This window comes from Grammomys surdaster, unplaced genomic scaffold (genome assembly GCF_004785775.1).
Source record: "Grammomys surdaster isolate TR1022 unplaced genomic scaffold, NIH_TR_1.0 136, whole genome shotgun sequence".
NCBI lineage: Eukaryota > Metazoa > Chordata > Mammalia > Rodentia > Muridae > Grammomys > Grammomys surdaster.
The window spans coordinates 15,146,387-15,167,947 of NW_021604594.1; the positions used below are offsets into that span (position 1 = coordinate 15,146,387).

At 38.1% G+C, this 21,561-nt stretch overlaps 1 protein-coding gene and 1 pseudogene across 2 annotated transcripts in view; one reads left to right on the plus strand and one right to left on the minus strand.

The window, feature by feature from the left end:
• Abcb11 (ATP binding cassette subfamily B member 11) overlaps window positions 1–21,561 on the plus strand; it is a 106,376-nt gene that overhangs the window by 2,756 nt on the left and 82,059 nt on the right. Inside the window, exons 1-5 of one of the 2 annotated variants that reach the window (XM_028762875.1) lie at window positions 9,745–9,838; window positions 11,147–11,168; window positions 11,698–11,857; window positions 13,700–13,751; window positions 14,695–14,933. In XM_028762875.1, coding sequence (XP_028618708.1) covers window positions 14,728–14,933 — 206 coding nt within the window. In that variant the 5' untranslated portion in view covers window positions 9,745–9,838; window positions 11,147–11,168; window positions 11,698–11,857; window positions 13,700–13,751; window positions 14,695–14,727. Of the gene's footprint in view, window positions 1–9,735; window positions 9,839–11,146; window positions 11,169–11,697; window positions 11,858–13,699; window positions 13,752–14,694; window positions 14,934–21,561 lie in introns of those variants that run through there. The other variant, XM_028762874.1, reaches the window with a different exon arrangement.
• LOC114617308 lies at window positions 8,878–9,382 on the minus strand (annotated as a pseudogene).

Sequence of the window (21,561 nt, forward strand, 5' to 3'; positions counted from 1 at the left end):
TCTCTCTCTCTCAGAATTTTAGAATTTTAGAACATTTTCTGGGGAAGTTCACATACAAAATCTCATTTATTTTCTACTAATTTTCAGTTTTCAGTGTGCTTTCCCCACATTTAGTGCTAAAAAATTATTTAGTGTCTTTGTGACTTGAAGTCATTAAAATTTTCAGCACGATGGCTTTCAAACATCATGCCTGCCCCAGCTGAGCACCCAAGAGATCATGATAGAACCTTTCAGTTCTCACAGAAATACTGAAGATTGCCTTCAGCCCTGGCCTGGAAACTCATGTCTTGTGAAATAGGTCAGGAAAACAATAGTACTACGTTGTTCAGACTGATAATGAGAAAGGAATAGAAATCATCCTCTTATGGTCAGTAGCTGGCCTACCACTTCAGTTATGCCGTTGTTCTCTACTAGGCATAAGCAATCTCATAGCACGAACCTCAGACTTACTCTAAAAGCATACATAGTAAAATGAAACAACACGGAATAGTTAACAATTTTGCTGCAAAAGCATAGCATCTAAACCAAACTCTCACTTCCTTAGGAACCTCCTTGACTGCCCTAATGGGAGTCCCAGTCCCATACCAGGACCTTTCCAACACTCTCTTACTGAGACACCTCATGGCCATAAATGCATCCTCCTCTGTGACTCAACTTGTTGACTTATAGTTATGTTCATGGTGGTCTTTGCTGAAGGATATTGATGATGTTATGAGTGTAGAAATCCAGGCCTGGAATAAAGCTTTGTCTTTGAAGAAGTTTCATTTTCACAATAAAAGAAAGGTCACAGAAATAAATTGTAAGGATGTCCAGAAAGACACAAACTGTAGGAAACCTCATATGTGGGATTGCTGAGGGGCTAGCATTGGAGAAGGAATCCAGGTTAGTGTGTTGACTGCAAGGGACCCTGAAAGGCAAAGTTCCCGAGAGAGGCAGGGGATTAGGTGTGAAAAGTGTAAAGGGCAAAAGAAACCCATGTTCTCTTCCCTTGTGGACTTCCTCAGTATCTGAGGAAGATGGATTCACCTGAGGTGAAGATGGATTAACCAGGAGGTAGAGATATGTTTTAAAAACATGATTGGCTTGGTGGTAAACACTTAGAATCCCATGACTTGGCGAGACAAGTTAAAGACCAACTTGGGTTTACATAGTGAGTTCCAGGCCAGAGAGAGGTACAAGTAAGACCCTGTGTAAACTCTCATTGTACCCTCAGTCCAAAAATAATATAGTGGAGCAGCAAGTAACAATGGGGCCTGTGAAAATCCAGAATCTGAAGGAAGGCGCTGTACTATTGGCCTTTAAATCCTGCTGAAGACATGCCAGGCAGTGGGACGAATCATCTTAAAGTAATGACTGAGGTAGGAAAAAATAGCTGGAGACTGAATAAAACAGAACACATCTTGCTGATCTCAAGGGAACCCACCCCTCACTACTCCACTAGTTACTACTGATGCTTTGGAGAGCTGGGGAATCATTACCTCCAGTATCTACTGTGAGCCCCGCCAGGCTCCACTGATCGTTCTAGTACAATAGGCACACAGAAGATGCTGGTTAAATTAAATAGATCACATAATACAACGTGAAGTCATTAATCTGGGAGAGGGAAAGTAGGGGTTGATAGGGATTGAAAGGAGATAAAAGAGGTAGGAAGACAGAGATAGAGCAGGGAGGGAGACTTATACATCTCTCCAATCCATACTTCCCCTGAAGTCTCCTAGTTACTTCATTTAGCCTGAATTACAAAAGGTCTATGCACCGTGGACTCATTCTCTTGTTTATTTATATTTTCTTCAAGCTTTTACTTTCAAAAACATGCTGTAGTAAACATGCTAATACCTATCTCTGCATGGATCTCATATGACATGAGTTTGATTCTAGGCTCCATCAGTTACTAACCTGTGCTCTTGAGCATGTAGCTTAATCTCTTCATGCCTTAGAGCCAGTGTCTGGAAAATGTGGGAAGAGGTAGTTTCCATCACAGGTCACATTTAAGAATAATTCAAGAGTCATTATAACTGCTCTTTTGACTCTCTGTTCCACAAGGTCTAAAAACTTGAGGCAAGGAAGCTTGTCCCATCGGGGTATAGGTAAGCAATGGTGAGTCAGGAACATATGTCCGATATAGCTTCCCAGCCACCATTGTCAGGATACTCAGCAAGCTCACAAGTCAGCATCATTCTTTGTCCTTGCATCAGCATGTCTCACCCATCGCTCTGGTGGTCACCATGCTCCTTCAGCATCCTTCAGAAAAAAAACACAGTCATGCCCTCTTCCCCATATTTAATACCTGTTCGGGATCATACCTTATGCCAGTAAGTGGATCTTTCCCTTTCACCTATGCATAAGTATGCCTAGTTGTAGAGTGTCATAGACACTCAGCAGAAAGTTTCTTGGCATCCAAATTTTTTAAAAATAATTTAAAATAAAAAATAAAAAGAACATGATTTAAATAAATTTATAGTGGATAGGGATCTCTCTCTCTCTCTCTCTCTCTCTCTTATTTTATGGGGATATTGTTTTAAAGTTCTATGGGCCTGTTCCACAATCTCTTGTCTTTGACAGTTATAAGGAATCCTCATAATGTGGGTAATGTTAAATTGCTGCTAAAAAGTCTCAAATGTTCGACTGTGATAGCCAGTTCCATTATCCGGTTTTTTGTTTGTTTGTTTATTTATTTATTTATTTATTTGATAGATTTTGCACAGAGCCTTGCCAACCTAAGACAGAAGTGCATTGCTTTGGATAATGCATATTGCATGATGGGTAGGGAAAGCATTCTTGTCAGAACGACCTAAAATAGGCTCAGTCTTGTTAATGAAATAAAAAAGGGGAAGAGGCAGAGAGCCTTTGGGGCTGCTTGGTAAGAATCTGACATTGGCCAAGGACAAGGAAATGGCCTGCAGGCAGGAGTCTGACATTAGGCTAGAACAAAGAAGTAATTTCAGGCAGGAATCTAAATATTAGGGTAGAACAAAGAAGTAATTTCAGACAGGATTCTAAATTTTAGGCTAGAACAAGGAAGTAGGCTTCAGACATGAAAATGACTTTGGGCTAGGACAGGGAAGTAGGCTCAGATATATTGGTCATCCTGATAAGCCCTTATTAAAAAAAGTGAGTGTTCACGTAATTGTGTTTAATGCCTTGCTTATTCTTTTTCAATTTTAATTGGTTAATTGGTTTAACAGAATAAAATATTCTCCAACCCACCATTAGTGTATTCAGTCTTTCTCATTTATTTCTAATTTACACTCCAAAGCTATTCAATCACAGTATATTTTTATTAGCTATACCAGAAAGGATTCTCCCTCCATTCTCTCAGCCCTTTATGCTACTGGAGTTTAGTCCATGCCTGTATTTTGGCCAACGGTTTGGGTCCTGATCATGATCTCATTTTTTTTTTGTTACATTTGCAAAACTTCATTTTGCTTTGTTTTTTTTGTTTTTTTTTTCAACTTTATTGGTCTTCTAAAACCAAGAATGGATGTTAATTATATAAAATACTTCCTCTGAATCTAGTCAAATGATCATTTGTCTTCCTAAATAACCACTCTATGCTCCCAAGCAGCCTTGTCTTGTTGTATTTTGTAAGCTACTGAATTACATTTAGTGTACATCTTAGCTCTTTAAAATCAATTTTTGGTCTATTTTTTCTTCTTATAACAGTCTCTCTTCAATGTCAAGATTAAAGTTGCCTTGTGAAATAAGCTGAGTAACTATCTTTGCTCACTATTTAGTGGAAGAACTGTTACTGTTCATTTCAGCAGCACGTGTGCTAAAATGAGAGTAGAGCAGATAGGTTAGAATGGCTCCTGGGCAGGAAGGAGCAAGAAGGACATGCACATTTGTGAAGCCGTCCATGTTTTTGACGCCTTTATTCTTGGTTTCTTGTATTTTTGTTTCATATAATGCACAAGTTAACTAAAACAGAAAGGTTTGTTTAAAAATCTGTAGATAAAATCCAATTTATAGGCAGTATTAGAATCACTCAGTCTTTGAAATTTTGGTAAGGCTTGTCTATGCTATTAATTTAATCCTATTTAGGGAGGTGGAGAAAGGGGTAGGGATTGGAGGTTTTCTGAATATTGAATAAATATTCAATTTGTTAATTGATAATAATTGTTAAAAAATCATTAATGATTATTAATTTTACATTTTTTATTTTCTTCTGAACAAAATGTGATAAATCACATGTTTTCTAGAAAATCAGTTTTATCCTGGTTTTCAAACTTATTATCATAAAGTCACTTATGGTGTTTGATTATGACTTGTAATGTTTCTGTCTGGTCTCCTGCCTGTTTTCTATTGTTTATTTGTGGCTTGTATATATTCTCTTGAGATGCTTTGTGGAGTTCTTTCTGGTCTTTGGTTATCTGAAAAGAAAAGCTTTTAAGTTGCTTTGTTCTCTCTATTTTTTATTTGTCTTTTTTTTTTAAAAAAAAAACGTATTAATTTTGAGATCCCCTTTCCTCTTTGTTTTGCTGAGGCCTGAACGAAGAGCCTCTGTATGTTAAGCATGGGTGGCGTCCTCAGCTCCATGATTATTTGAAAGCATCTTAAGAAGAGTGGCATTCATTCTTTAATCTTTTGAAAAATTTACTGCATTTATGTTTACAACTAAATCTTTGATGTCTTTTTAGCTTTCCTAGATCCTTCAGCTTTTCTAACTTTATTATCAAGTTTCAAGTATTTCCTAGTTTTTATTGTGAGCTCATCTTTAGCATGCATGTGTTTTTAAAGTTATAACACAATTTTACTGGATATAAATGTGTATATTTTACCAGTGTTTAATCTTTTATTTCTTACTTGGTTGCATTGATATCAGCATATATGCTAAAAATTATATATACAAATATAACAATCAGGGAACGGGAAGACTTATAATCAAAATATAATATGTGCAAAATTTTAAATGAAAATTAAAATATACTTATATAGAAAAATTTTGCTTTCTTATTAATATCTGCATTAAGTTTTTAGTTGCCTTTTTAATTGTTTGATAGTAGTCTACATTTATATAATGAATTTCAGTGATCTTTAATTTCATCTATTTCCCTCTCTCACCTCTCTGCCTCTCCTGCTGGAGACCTCAATTTTCTTACTTTTCATATCTTCCTATTCTTTGTGGCCCTTCCGATGTGCTTAGAGTTCCTTGCCAAGCGCAGGTGGGAGGCTGCTTCCCAGAGCAAGAACAATTCATCGATGACTACATCACTGAAGAAAATGATTCCCCACCTCTCAACAGCTGTTAATTGCTTATAGTGTGTCAGAAGTAATGAGGCCTCGAGGCTCCCTCCCTTAACTGTGATGAAGTGTGAGGAAGTGCAGCCTTGTGTGAGTCTGTTGCAGATAATCATGAATGCAGTGACTGTACCCCCAGAAGATATCTTTTTTCTGCCCATTTCCCCGTCCTCTGGATCTTACATTCTTTCTGCTCCCTCTTCTATGATGTTCCCTGGGCTTAGAGGGACCGACATAGCTTTCCAATTTAGGACCAAACACTCAACTATCTAAACATTCTTGGACTTTTGGCCACTTATGGGCTTCTTCGTTAAACACTGCCCAGAAGCTTCTCTGATGAAGACTGGGCATAGCACTTACCTATGGGTATAATTGAGTATTTAGAAGACAGTAAGAGAGCATGACAATTTAGTAAAATAATAATATAAATTCTCTGCTATGGCCCAGGACCTCCTCAGCCAGGGACTCTTGACTAGATTTACAGAACCAAGTATGTGTTCCCTTCTGTGAAGTGAGCCTCACGTTCAACCAGAGAGAAGTTGGTGGTCCACCTAATCGTCATGCCTGTGTTATACTAATTGATACATCTTGCCTCACAGGTCATTACTGAAGCTTGCAGGATCCACAACAGTAAGACTGTTGGTTACTTTTCTCCTCCAGAAGCTTACATAAGCACCTTCTAGTACGTATGAAAACTAGGTAGTATGGAGGAAGCTATTAGCTCACTTTAGCTTGATTTAACTATGTGTCTTATGAAATAGCCAATTTTTATCAATATGTCAAATGTAACTTAAATATATCTCTTATTTTCAGATTCCATACATTGGTGTTAAATGGGAACTTACCAAAACTCCTAATTATGATAGTTTATTGACAACTTGACAAGATATAGAATAACCTATGAGATAAGCCTATATCCGTGAGGAAGGAATTGCCTAGATTCAATATTCTCTTCCTGTGCCTGTGAAGAGTTCTTTGATTAGGTTAGTTAAGATGAGAAGACCCATTCTAAATGAGGGTGGCACCACTTGATGGCCTTGGGTCTCAAACTACATAGAGAGGAGAAAGCTAGCTGACTGTTAGCATTTATCACTCCGTTTCTCTACTGTGGAATCTTCTCCCCTTGAGTGCTCTGCATGTATGTTTACAGCCAGTTGGAGGTATAATTTACATAGCAAGGAGTTCATCTGAATGAAGTGTACAACATACAAGATTTCAGTATATTGATAGATTATGCAACCGTCCCTGTAATTCAGAATTTGAATATTTCCCTTATCCCCAGTAGAACCTCGACTTCATTACCAGCTATTTCTTTCTTGGTCTCCCTTCTACAACTACTCCACGCTTAGACCATTACTTACTGTCTGTAGTGGCTGGCTGTACTGAACACTTCATATATACAAATGGAAATAGGTAATATGTGGGGGTGGGGGTTGCCACTCTCTTCATCCACTGAGTATGATTTGTAGGTTTATCCTTGGCAGTTTGAATCAGATGTTCATCTATACATTCCATAATTACTAGAACATTTGGGCATAGATACTTATGAGAAAGAGTTCAACACACTTCATCTACACACTGAACATCGTATCTTATTGCCTTAGTTAAGATTTCCATTGCTGTGAAGAGATACCACAACCAAGGCAACCCTTATAAAGACTAACATTTAATTGGGGATGGCTTACAGTTTCAGAGGTTTAGTCCATTATCATCGTGGTGGGAAGCATGGCAGCTTCCAGGCAGACTTGATGCTGGAGGAGCCATCTGTCAGGGGCCATATTCACTCCAACTACCATACATAGTTTTAATTTTTGTTGCTTTGAAATAAACAGGTTAAACTCCATATTGAGACTTAATGGACTATACTGAGGTATTTTATTAGTTCTTAAGTTTACACTTGGTTCTTTTTCCATAATCCTTCTTAGATACTCTTTTCTTCTGAGGTCCACTCTATAATAGTTTGTGACTAAATCCTCCCTTGGTTCTCAAAGTCAGGATATGGACAAACTGACTTTTTTGGCCCAGGTTAAAAGTTATTTTTCCGCAGCACTTTGAAAATGCTTATCTGTGTTTTCCAGTATCAATTATTGATAAAAAAATATCTGTCAGTCTGCTATTATTGCTAATTTCATAGATTTGAGACAGGGTGTAGTTATTCTCGATGCTCTACGTTTTTGATATAAATTGTCTATTGATTGGCTTTTGTTTATGCTGATCAACTCTTAGAATGGCTAACAGCTGTTGTTACTGTAACAAAATACCTTCCACAAGAAACTTAAAAAGAAAAAAAGTTAATTTTGTCTCGTGGTTTTGGATAAATCTTTTTCTTGAGGCCTGAGGAAAGGCTGGATATCATGGTGGTGGGTGTGAGTGAAGGATGAGACTTCTCACCCTGCTGTGACTAAGAAACAAAGAAAGAGACATGAAGGAGCCAGGACATGCTCTCTGTGACTCACCTTCTACAGTTCCACTATCTTCCAATAATATATTGAATTATATTCCAATAATATATTGAATTATATTCCAATAATATATTGAATTATGGATTGGGAAATGGATTACTCCATTTATAAAGACAGGATCCTCACTATCTAATCATTTCCTCACGGTCCCATCACTGAACACTCCTTTGCACTGGGATCAGACCTTCAAGGTATGCATAACATAGTCTAATGTTAATTATATCACTGCGTTTAGAAAATTGCTAGCAATGATCTAACTATTGTATCTGAAATTTCCACTCTCTGTGATCCCAATTAGGTGAAGCAGGGAGATTTTCATAAGTCCAACTTCAACTCTTTATATGCATAATATGCAGATATGATCATATATATATATACATATATGTATATATATATATACATATATGTGTGTGTGTGTATACACACAGAGCATGTGTATATGTATATATAGCATATATCACTGTCTCCTTACATAACCTTCATAGATCTGTATTTCATCGTGAGCTATAAGTCCTCGGGCAATGATTGGCACTAAGTGTTCAGGAGCCTCCCAGCAGTGCCCGAGGTCTGTAATACCCAATTGCTCCACCTAGAGAGGGGATCAGTACTCCACTGTCTGGTGTGGGAAACTTCTGGTCCTATCGGGAGCTAAACTCTCATACCCCCGTTTGTATCTAGAACCTATAGTGAAAATGCCAACTGATGAGCTCTCTTATCTTCCACTTATGGTTCATTTTATTTTGATTGCTTATTTTTATTGTCTTGAGCTTGCTTGAATTTTTTTTTAAAAAAACCTGCTCATCGTTGTTATGTATTTGAATAGAGAAAACTCATAAAGAGAGCTGTGGTTAAAACTAACCCTAGCTTCTTGCTTTATTCAGCACCTTCTCTGTTTCCTCGGTTCCTACTAGACTCACCTTCTCCTGGGGCTCTACTTACAAAAGGCCACTGACACTAAGTTCTTAGGTGTTATTATACCAACTACACTTAAGAATACCATCAGCTATTTTGTTATTTTAATACCATAATGATGATTTGTTAAAAAAAACAAATAAATCATATATAAACAGAAAGAATAAGTAATTTTATAAAAATTCATTGTCTATCCATCAACTAAAGAAAACCATCTTCTTTCTTTTAGATGGCCTTTTATTGAAATATTTCCTCTTGTTTCTTCTTAGCTAGCTGGACACGCCACTGCACCACTGTTGATGTCATTTATGACTTCATGAGGATGGCAGGCATCCACATTACGTCTCACAGACTGTGTAGTACCCAGGTTCTCAATATTTCCAGAAAGCTCTCTGGCTAAAGAGCATTGTCACATATGCTAGGCAATGTTGACAATCTCATTAAAAGTGACATTTCCACTGTGCTTGATGTTCTCCTGCTTCTTTTTGTCTCTTGGTGGCTCCTTGAGGGCTTTGGTTGTCAAGCAGAGGCAGAGGACACCACCTAAATCTGGGCCTGTCTGTTCTGGATCCTCAGTGTCATGCTAATCCTCAGATTTTTCCAGTCACTGGTTGCTTTGGTAATACCATGACCAACGTTTTTTTAGGAGACAGACCCAAGGAATCAATTTTGGTAGCTGAGGCAGATGTGGTAGCAACCTTGCCTCTGGAGAACCTCACATACACAATTTTGATATTCTTAGGGTCAAACTTGGGTGGCATGGTGTAGGCTGCTGGCATCTGATGAGGCTCAATTTGGAAGACTGAAGAGAAAACTGTATTCTAGCCTCTTCTGAGCCAAAAGCAGAAAAGCAAGTAAACCATTTTCAATTGGGCTAACTTTTGAAAAGTAAGCAAAGTCATTTGCATAACAGTTGATGAAACCATGACTCTCAGTTTCTTTCCTAAAATTTAGTCTCCTTCATTAAGATGTTATTCAATGAAAAGATCTGGTTTTGTTTGTTTGTTTGTTTGTTTGAGATTGATTACAGAAGCTTGTTTCTTGAACAAAGTCACTTGTTTATTTAGTTACTTTTGTTAAAGAGAATATATGTAATAATTTCAGCAACTGTTTTATTTTATAGGGTTGTTGAGTGCAGATTGCAGGCACCATGTCTGACTCGGTGATTCTTCGCAGTGTGAAGAAATTTGGAGAGGAGAATCATGCCTTTGAATCAGATGGATCATGTAAGTGAGTTTCCTTGAGCCTTGTGTAACAAAAAGTAAAGACAAAAGTGAGACAAGCCTAGTGAGGTTTCAAAAAGCAGAGAAAAATCAACTACAAATGTGGAGCTAGTATTGGGCATGTGCCTGACATATAACCAGGGCGGGTTCTCTAGAATTCATGCTACATCTGAAAGCTAGCTCTGTGTTAAAACTCACAACGTGAGCTGAGCGAGTGCTACCATCTCCCATGAGGACCTCCTTCCCAGTAGAGTACAGTTGTTCAGCACTGATCATTTTAGTAACTTTAGCTCCGTATCATTACTAATCACCGTGGCAACAGTAATTGTTAACGGTGTCTGCTCCTTAAACAGGCCCTACCAACACTCTCCTGGCAAAAATGAGATGTTATGGGAGAGACCTTGACACATTTTAGTCCCTGGCATGTTCTAAACTGCCATTCATTCATTCATTCATTCATGAATCAAAGCAATTTATCCAATCGTGCTTCTAATCCAGTTTTCTGATTCTCAAGCCCTGTATCCTATCCACACCATAATGTCTATTTAGTCTTTTTCTGCAGTTGTATTAAATGTCATCGGAACCAGGAAATGGTGGCCATGGTAACAAATATTCCTTGGCATTCTTTTCTCTGTGCCTTCCTTACGATCCTGTAGACACTCATTTCCATTTCCTACTGACATTTGCTCTACATGTGCTGACAAAAAATAACATGTAGCTCCGCCTTATGGATTCTGATGGCGATGAAGTATTAGACATATCACAATCAATTTGTGATCTGTTAAGTAGATACATTTTGATAAACCGAAAATGTTTCTAAGGAACCAAACTTTAAATTAATTTTCATTTTAATAGATAATTTAAAAAAAACATATTTACTTCAGCTAATTTAGAAATGGTAATTTCTATCAAGCACAGTGGCTCACATCTGGAATTCTAGTCCTTGGGAGACTGAAGGAAGAAACTTGCCATGAGTCTGAGTTTGAGGCTACTCTGGACTATGTAGCCCCCAAACCAGCTTACATTACAGAGTGAGAGACCCTGTCTCAAAAAAGGGAAAGTCTTCCTTTTGATATTCAGAAAATACAAATATTCTATGATCTGGAAAAATATCCAAATATATAGTCAAAGCAGCAGGAGGTAGGGAGAGAGGGAAGGATGATAAAGAGATAGAAAGAGGCAGTTATTATTCTAAAATATTTTATGAATAAAAGTACTTCCTAGAAATGCTTTTGGTTGACTAATGATTATGATTGTGTTGCATTCTGACTCGATTATTAATCTCTTTATATGTTGTTTTCATCCTGACAGATAACAATGATAAGAAATCAAGGTGAGTGACCGTTTCAACAGCACAGCATCTTCTCTAGAAAGGTTTCAGAATAGTCCTATGAATATAGAGGAGAGCGTTTTCTTATACATTACTTACCATGCATAGAAAGTATAGAACACTTTTTCTTTTTTCTTTTTCTTTTTTTTCTGAGACAGGGTTTTTCTGTGTGGCTCTGGCTGTCCTGGAACTCACTCTGTAGACCAGGCTGTCTGAGAACTCAGAGATCCACCTGCCTCTGCCTCCTGAGTGCTGGGATTAAAGGCATGCGTCACCACTGACCGGCTGCTTTCTTTTTCTCTTTAAAGCCTTGTGGGATAGCCCTTCCTGATTATGCCAGGTTTCCTCCCTTGCATCTCCGTCCACCACAGAGCTTCTAGCCCAAACAAACAGGAAAAGAGCTGGACAATAGTGTGATTTCATGAGTTCCAGGAGGTCCTCCAACTACCCCCCTCAACCCCCAGCCCCTGACGCCTCTTCCCCCTGTGACTAATAAAAACCTACGGTTGAATTCTTTGAACTTTTTCTTCAGCACTCAAGTTTGAGTTTCCATGTAAGGAAGTGTTGATGCAGGATTAAATGGGGGCTGCAATAGAACACAGACATCGTCAATTCTGGCCTAGACGATGGATGGTGGAAGACTGATTTAAGAAGTTTGAAGTATTTCATGACAGAAGGCTGCAGTAGTACCGGTAAAATTAGCACTGTGCTAGAAGAAATCAGGTGACCCTGATCTTCTAAGAGTCCTATTGGGAGTTCAGAGAAGAAACATCTAGTATAGCTCCTTCACCGCAAGTAGGACATTTGTTTTTCATTTTTTAAATATATAATATATTTTGATCATGTTTTCTACCTCCAATTCGCACCACACTCTCCCCATCTCCCTCCTACCCACTCTTCCAACCTTAGTTCTCTCTCACTCTCAAAGAAAAAAAAAACTTGCACAAAAATGAAAATAACAAACAAAAAACCCAACAAGACCAAGCGTGTCAAAACAAAATTAAAGAAATCAGAAAGCCCACAGCAAACAAACAATCATGGGATTAATTTTATGTCAGTCAGCCAGTCCTGGGCATGAGGGCCTGCTCTGTACTGTGATCGATAAACCCAGTGATACTCTACTGGAGAAAAAGGATTGTCTCTTTGCCAGAGGGAATCCACTGCAATAGGTTCTTGGTTAAGGTCCAGAGCCTTTGTCCACTTCTTCCTCTCAGTGCTGGGACCCTGTCTGGTTTGAACCTGTGCAGGTCTCCAGGGTGCTGGACACAGTCTGTGTGAGTTCCCATGTGCATCCCTTTTGTTGCACTCCTGGGTGTCCTCCATCCCCTCTGGCTCTTACAATCTTTTTGCAAAATAAATCCCTAAGCTCTGAGGGGAGGGGTTTGATGATTGTTCCAAAGTCTCTTCCTCTTTTCAGGTTTTCCGTTTTGAGTCTCTATGTTAATTCCCATCTACTGCAAGAGAAAGCTTCTCTGATAAGGGTTGTGTGACGCTCTCTGATCCAGACATATAGCAGTATGTCATTAGGAATCAATGTTCCTTTAGCAGAATAATTGCAGTCCATTCCCTCTAGGCTCATGAGGAGAGTATATTAATGGGGGGAGAAAATAAACATTATAAATTTAGAAAACATTACACAGTAGATACTGAGAATGCACAACTTTTTTTTTTTCCTAAGAAAAAGAGTGAATTGGAGATGAAGATCTAAGAAGGAATGTGTGTGTCAGGGCCGATGTTATTGAAATCTTAACGATCTTGGCTAGAGAAGGTCCTGCCAAGGAGACTTAGCAGACTTAGAGTGTGAATCTGAAGTTGGAGAAACTGTATACATGAGGGTCTAAGAAAGGACATTTTGAGAGTGAGCACATTTGGCAAAGACAAATGGATGGGTGATTGTTTTCATTACAACTAGAATATATATCCTATTCTATATACATTTACTATAATTGTTCTATATATATTCTATGTATTTATATCTTTATTTGCATGTATATGTAGAACACATATAAATATATATAGCATATATAGAAATGTATTATATATAGAATATATAGTATATGTATGTATATAAATTTAGAATATACAAATGTATATACAAATATTTTATATTGCATCTCTTATTGAGTCCAGTTAATGTTGCCTAAACACATGGCCTAAAGCTGACTATTGGATTATGGGCAATCTACTATGAATCTTGCTCCTGAATTAAACAGAGCCCAGCCTCTGCTTTCAGCTGCTGTTAATTGCCTGTAGCTCTTAAACTATGTGTGCCATGTTTCAAACCTCCTCTGCCACTCCCCCCACCCCATGCTGTAATGTTGACTGTATGGCCCTGTGCAGGTTTTGTCCAGGCACCTACAGTTGTTGAGAATTCATGAGTGCAAAATACATTAAAATACTGGGTTTGGCCAGAATTTTCTAGCCAGATGGGAAATGCATACTTACTAAAGAATAATTCAGAAAAGCACCATGTAAGGAGGATTTCTCACCAGTTTTGGAAACATGACCTTTACAATGGCTTTTCTTCTCCTCAGGTTACAAGATAAGAAGAAAGGGAAAAACAATCGAGTTGGCTTCTTTGAACTGGTAATGCACTGTGCTGCTTTACTTGGTTGATTTTGCAGTTGTGAATTATTCACTCAGTGGAGGAAGAGCCAACTCATCATACTGGCAGGACTTAACTCCAGTGATCAGCCATGTAGTCATGAGCTTTACAGGACATGCTGAATAGTGATTAGAAATTCAATGCTCAGTAAACACACTGTCTAATATCAGCAAAGATACTTGGAATAGAATCTGTGGATGCATAATTATAATCTTAATAAAGAAAACCTTCACAGTAATTCCCAGAACAATAGATCATATATAGACATTGTGATGAGAAGTCTTTAGAAATTCCATAGCTTATGTATCTACCACAAATTTGTATAGGATGGACGCATTTCTTCTTCTTTTTCCTTTTCTTTCTTTCTTTTTTTTTTTTTCCAAAACAGTGTTTCTCTATAGCCTTGCCTGTCCTGGAATTGCTCTGTAGACCAGGTTGGTCTCCAACTCAGAGATCTACCTGTGTCTGCCTCCTGAGTGCTGGGATTAAAAAGGGTATGACACCATTGTTCAGGATGGAGCATTTCTAAGCAAAAATCTGCCCATTGTCCAGATGGGTTCTCAAAGCTGAGGCAATTTACTGCACTGTTGAATGTTCACTCAGTATGTCTACCTGGTAGTGGCATCTGTGGTGATGACTTGGAAGGGAGTAAAGTCAGCTCCTGACCTGATGGGGACAGATGCAAAGATTTGGATGTAATGTAAAGATCTGAGTGATGTTTTAGACAATTGACAGATAGTACTTTTACATAATTAGTGTGAAGACAGCTGCTCAGAGATGACCCCCACAAATGCCTGATGTTGAGTACTACTTATCAGGATCAAAGTGAAATTAAATAGCCCTCCTGCCCAGTTCCCCCACCCCACTCCCATCCCCCATGCGCTTTTCACGTGTAGATAATCTCTGAACCCTTTGTTTTTCAAGTTTCGATTTTCTTCATCAAAAGACATCTGGCTGATGTTTCTGGGAAGTGTATGCGCATTGCTCCATGGAATGGCCCAGCCAGGCATTCTTATTGTTTTTGGTGTGATAACAGATATTTTTGTTGAATATGACATTGAAAGACAAGAACTCAGTACTCCAGGAAAAGTATGTGTGAATAACACCATTGTATGGATCAACAGCTCCGTCAACCAGAACATGACAAATGGAACGCGCTGTGGGTAAGCTATTTTTCTTTTTGTTACTTTTTTGTTTGTTTGTTTTTGGTTTTTTTTTTTTTTTTTAAGACAGGGTTTCTCTGTATAGCCCTGGCTGTCCTGGAACTCACTCTGTAGACCAGGCTGGCCTTGAACTCAGAAATCCACCTGCCTCTGCCTCCTAAGTGCTGGAATTAAAGGTGTGCGCCACCACTGCCTGGCTTTTTTGTTACATCTTAAATTATAATTCAAAACATCCAAAGACAATACTGACTGAGTTGGAATGGCATTTACTACAGAAGAACAGAAGAACAGAAAAACAAACTTACTCGTATTGATAGGAATTCTTTAACTTTGTAGTTATTTCCATCCCTCCAGGTTTCAAAACATCAACAGACATGGCTAATCAAATGCCTACGCCAACAAATTGACCACTTGGTTCACTATAAGCCCGAACATGACATTTATTACTACTAAGAAGATAATTAAATTTCATTTGAGAGCTCCTTTCCTACCAACCATCTCTGCCTCTTCCCCCTTCCCCCCTTGGCATTGTCCTCTCTCCGTGTGTTTCATGACTTACTACATTAGAGGAATAGGAATCAATAGTTCTAGCCAATAGTTGAGTTTTCATCAAGAGGGCTGTGTGGCTGTGACAAGAAGGTAGCCCTGAAGAATTAGCCAGAACCAGTTCATTATGGAATTCAGACAAGCTCAGTCACTGTGCCGCTGTTGTTTCTGTGATACGCCCAACAGCCCACGTTGTAATCTCTGAGACTGTAGTACATGTGGGCTGACTCACTGCACTGTGGCATGGACTTTGCACCTGTTTTGGATGCAGGACAAGCTCATGGGCACGTATGAGTCCATATGCTCAAGTTCATGAGTCAAAGGCAGGGCATATCCTGCCTAGAAAGACACTTGGGATGGCTTTCTCAAATACGTTTTTATTTTTTATATTAACAAACAAAATGTTGACAGAGTTGGTTTAAACTGAGTCTTTCTAAATCATTAAAACTCTTCCATAATATCATCTACTTTGAGGATTTTTTTCATTGCTTCAATCAAAAAATTTTGAATGACAATTAAGTAGCATGAACGTGTAGAAGCATCAAGAAAGGACACACTGTTCTATGAGTCACATCCTTATTTGTGTAGTACGTCGGTCTAGCCAGTCAGACTATCAGCCATAAAATATTAGTTACAAACTAGTGAGTGCTGGATGATGTAAAGCACAAAATTTTATGTAACATATAGATTTATTCTTTAAAATTAATAAGCAGAGGCTGTGGAGATCATTTAGTGGATGCAGAGCTCACAAATATGAGGAGCTGGCACCCACATAAAAATCAAGAATGACAGAGCCTGCATCTGTAACTCCAGAGCTGAGGGAGAGGGCAGGAAGAGACAAGAAAGTTCCCAAAGCTTGATGACCAGTCAGCCAGTCAATCAGTGAGCTACAGGAGCAATGAGAAACCTTGTCTCAAAAATAAGGTGAAAATGTATGTGTGCATTTCTTACACACGTGCATATATATGTATGTATATGTGTATTGTATATCTATATATATGTATATATACTTGCACATACTGTACACAAACATTTAAAAAGTAAATTTAAAAGTTAGCAAGCCAGGTTATTGGAAATAAATTTGCTGGCGTTTGAATTTGTATGTTTCTCTAAGCTTGCAAGGATATTTTTTTCTGAGAGACTCAGCAGTTCCTATAACGAGACTGATTTCAATGAGCCCTTTAAAGCGCTTCATTTCTGTCGGAGGGCAGAAATGAACTACTTTTCTGAGAGCGCTATCACCACAGCCGCTGGTAACACTGGGCCATTAAGTCATGAAGATAAAAGTTAGAGAGGTCACATTGGGAGACGTTTCTAGTGTCTTAGCCGCCTGTAGACATTTGTTAGATGAACTGAAGAATGAGTCTAGTTTTGGTGTTTACATCACCTTGATAAGCGAAGAATCCCCTGTCGCTACTACTCATTGGCTCATTCTTATTGGGCTTTATACCTAGAACTGAATAAATGTTGCAAACTGGAGCTTTCTGAAAAGCAGTGGCCTCAGCTAAACTCACTTGACACAGATATCTAAGTGAGCATTTGGTAAAGTATGACAAGTAGATAAAGCATTCAAAATGATCATTTGTCTTCCTCATTTAAAATACTTCTATGAGTAAGCTGAAGCGGATTAGGACATACCTTTCTTAGATTATCCCTTTACCAGGAACTCTTTGACAAGGTAAATACTTTCATTACGTGTTATTGTAGTCACCACTGTGAGTACTATTATTCCTTTATCTTTTGTGGAGTGAGATCATTGTGAAAGTAGAATTGGGTGGATCCCAGGAAAAGGGAGAGAACATTTTCTCATGTGTCCTTGGCTAAAATACCTCCCAAGTTACCCAACACTTTCAAGATCCTTCCTTCCTTCCTTCCTTCCTTCCTTCCTTCCTTCCTTCCTTCCTTCCTTTCTTTTTTTTTTGTTTTTTGTTTTTTGTTTTCCAAGACAGGGTTCCTCTGTGTAGCCCTGGGGCTGACCTGGAACTCACTCTGTAGACCAAGCTGGCTGGCCTTGAACGCAGAAATCTACCTGCCTCTGCCTCCCAAGTGCTGGGATTAAAGGCGTGTGCCACCACTGCCTGGCTCAAGATCCTTTCTTGGAAAAGCTTATTGTTAAGGATACAAAATTGCTACCTTAGATGACATATGTGTTGATCTATCAGACAAGCCAATAACTTAGTGACGTATGTGTGCAAGCTGTGGCAGGAGCTCTTTGTGTACTTTTACTATACTGCATTTCATGTATGTCTTTAAACTGTTGGGTGGGATTCTTAGTTCTCTTAGGCAATTCATTTAGTTCTCTGCAATTTCTGGCATATTCTTTTGGCCACATAGACTCCGGTTCAGTATGGAAAGCACTATACATACACACACACATACAGACACACACACAAACATAGACACATACATAGACATACACATAGACACACACACACAGACACACACATAGACACACACACATAGACAGACAGTCAGACAGACAGACACACACACAAACACACACACACACACACACACACACACACACACACACACACACACACACGAGATTGCTAATATTGGGTAATACAAACCTTTGCAGTCCTGTGAGAGCTAACCACATCATCACTGGAGAACTGTTTTCTCAGTTACCCCCATGTGGGCACACTGGGATAGAAGTCTGAAGCTGTGTTCTCAAATTGATTTCAGAAATCTGTGTCCTACCTATTGCTCCCTAACTTCCCATCTGTCATACCTGGGCAACAGTGGTTGGTTTTCTGTGAGAGGCCATATAAATGGAGGCATGCAATATGTGGCCCTTTAAGACTGGCTTTTTAAAAACAGCATAATGTTTCTTTTTTGAGGTTCTCCCATGTTGTAGCACGAATCAGTATTTTATTTTTAGTTTTGACTACTTTGCTATATGGATATAATATTTTATTTCATCTTATTCATCCATTGGTGGTAATTTCAATTTTTCCTGCTTTTTTGCTATTGTAAATAATACTGCTTTGGACATTTGTGGACATATTCTTCATTTGAGCTATGAGCTACTTCGTTTCTTGTAGCTCCATAGCTCAAAACAGAATTGCTAGGTCATTCCCAGGTAATCCTGGAGGAACTTTCAGACTATTATCAAAGTGTCTGTAGCATTTGTATTCTCTGTCATAGTGTGTGAGGTTATAATCTACCTCCACTAATAACTGTTAATTATTATCTTTATTTTGATAGTGTTTATAGTAGATTAAGTGACTCCCTGTGATGTCTGGGTTCTAACCCCTGTAACCTATGACTATTACCTTATATGGAAAAAGAGTCTAAGCAGATAGTATGACTAAATTAAGGATCTAAGATGGGCTTTGTGGAACATGTCTATAATCCCAGCACTTGGGAGGCTGAGGTTGGAAGACTACTGTGAGTTCAAGGCCACTTGATCTTCACTGGAGTACCAGGTCAACTGGGATTGCACCTCCCCCATCCCACACACACAAATACAGAAAAGATTCAGTATTTACAGGTGGAAGAGGTGATCCTGGGTCATGCAGGTACACTCTAAATGCAATCATTGTTTTTAATAGAGGTGGAGTGAGACCGGACTACAGGGAGAAGAGGCAGGTGACAGGAAAGCTGGGATCAGATTGTCAAGGCACCTTCTAGTAGCCAGAAGAGGAAAGTGAGATTCTGCTCCAGAGCCTCTGGCCGTTGTAGGGTTTGTAGTACAACTTTCTCTACATGATAGTGTAGGCTCAGGGAAGCTTTCAGACTTCCGGCCTTGAGGAGGAGTTGTGTTGTCAAGTGTGTGGGACTCTGTTACAGCAGCAGTAGGAAACTTATACGGTGCCATCCTAGTGAATATGAAGTAGTATCTCATCCTGACACATTTCCCTAATGTCTAATGACACTGGACATCTCTCAACGTGTTTATTGGCCATTTGCTTACGTTCTTTAGAAATGGTGTCTATTTAAATTGTCCTTTACCAAACTGGATTAGGTGTCTTTTTATTATTGAGTTGTAAGAGTGTATTTTTCTAGTTATAAGTCCTTTACCAAATGCAAAATTTTCCTAAAATTTTACCATTCTTTAGGTTATCTTTTCAGTCTGTTGATGGTAGCCCTTTAATCCCTAAAGCTTTAATTTTGGTGATACCTACTTTATTTCTTATTTTGTTTCTTTTGGGTTTGGCATCATATCTAAGAAAACTGTCCAAGGTCATGAAAATGCAAACATATGTTTCTTGTTATATGACTTTTATAGTTCTGCTTATATATTTAGGTCTGTGTGAACCACAGATACACAGATACACAGGTACACACAGTAGATTCTTCTCTATGATAGGAGAAAGGACTTTGATGACTTCTTTTCTTGACATAGTCAATCACTTAACATCATTTGTTAGTAAGACTATTTCAACATTTTTTCATGTTGCATAGTATCAGAATCCATGTCAAAATCAGTTTATACTGAACATCAGAGTTAATTTCTGGGTTCCTGATTCCTTTCCATTCATATATACACTTATCTTTAAACCAACAGCACCTTTTGAACTGCTTTAGCTTTGTAGGAGTAACTGAGATCAAGAAGTATGAGTCTATCAACTTGGTTCTTTTTCACTATTGTCTATTCTGGGTCTTTAGTATATTTTATATAATTTTGAGGCTTAGTATATTTAACTTCTGTGAAGAAATAAGCCAGATTATTAGGGGTTGCATTGAATCTATGAATCAATCTGTGAGAATATTGTTCTCTGGAAGCCAGTTATTTAAGTCATCTTTAATTCCAACAGGTTTTTATACTTTTCCATAATATACATTTTGTACTATTGTTAAATTTGCTTGCTAAATATTCCATTCTTTTTGGTGCTATTATAAGCCAACTTATTTTCTGAATCCCTTGGTCAGACTTTCACTGCTGTTATATAGATTTATGATGTATTATATGTGCTGATCTTGGCTTCTGCAACCCAATTGTCTTATTTATTTGTGCTGATAGGTTCCTAGTGGATTTTCTAGAACTTTCTATATAAGATCAAGACATCTAATAAATAGAAACAAGAGTGTTTCATTTCAGCTGAGCAGTGGTGGCACACGTCTTTAACCCCAGCACTTGGAAGGCAGAGGCAGGCTGATTTCTGAGTTCGAGGCCAGCTTGGTCTACAGAGTGAGTTCCAGGACAGCCAGGGCTATACAGAGAAACTCTGTCTCCAAAAAAAAAAAAAAAAAAGAAAGAAAGAAAAAAAGAAAAGAAAAAAAAGAGTGTTTCATTTCTAATCAGATGATGTATTTTCTTAGTTTTATTTTTTTTCTAATTGTTCTGAGCCAGTCTTCCTATATAGCATTGAACAGGAACTGTGAAAGTATGTGAAAGGAAGTATATCTCTTTTTCTTGAAATATTTTCCCATTGAGAATGGTGCTAGCTATAGGGGTTTTCAAGAGCCATTTATTATAATGGGGGGGGTGTCTTCTATTCCTGGTTTGAGGGGTTTTTAATCATTACTTGGTATTGAGTTTTGCCAAAGACTTCTGTATTATAAAGACCATGTGGGGTTTTTTTGTGTGCATTATAGTATTCATGTGGCCTATATGACTGATTGATTTTCATATGTTAAATCACCAGGGATATATTGTACTTAGTAATGATGTATGGTCCTGTTCATATGCTCTAAGACCCCCCCCCAGTCTTCTAGCTGTTGGGTTTTGTGACTATATCCACTAGGCCTATCAGTGTGTACTTCCAGATTTTTTTTTTGTATTATTTTAGAACCAGGTAATTATCACTAAACTTATAGAATGAATTTTGAAGTGTTTCTTTCAAGTCTATTTTTTAAAGTCTTAAAATAAATGGTATCAATATTTATTTATTTGGTAAAATTCCTTAGTGAAGCCATCTAGTCTTGAGTTTTAACTTGCTGAGTGTTTGTGATTGTTGATTCAGTTTCTTTTTTCTTTCTTTCTTTCTTTCTTTCTTTCTTTCTTTCTTTCTTTCTTTTTTTTAGTATAGAATAGAGTTTATTCAGGGCATGGGGCATGGGGAGGGGAGCCAGGAGGGTAGTAGAGGCAGAGAGAGAGAGAGAGAGAGAGAGAGAGAGAGAGAGAGAGAGAGAG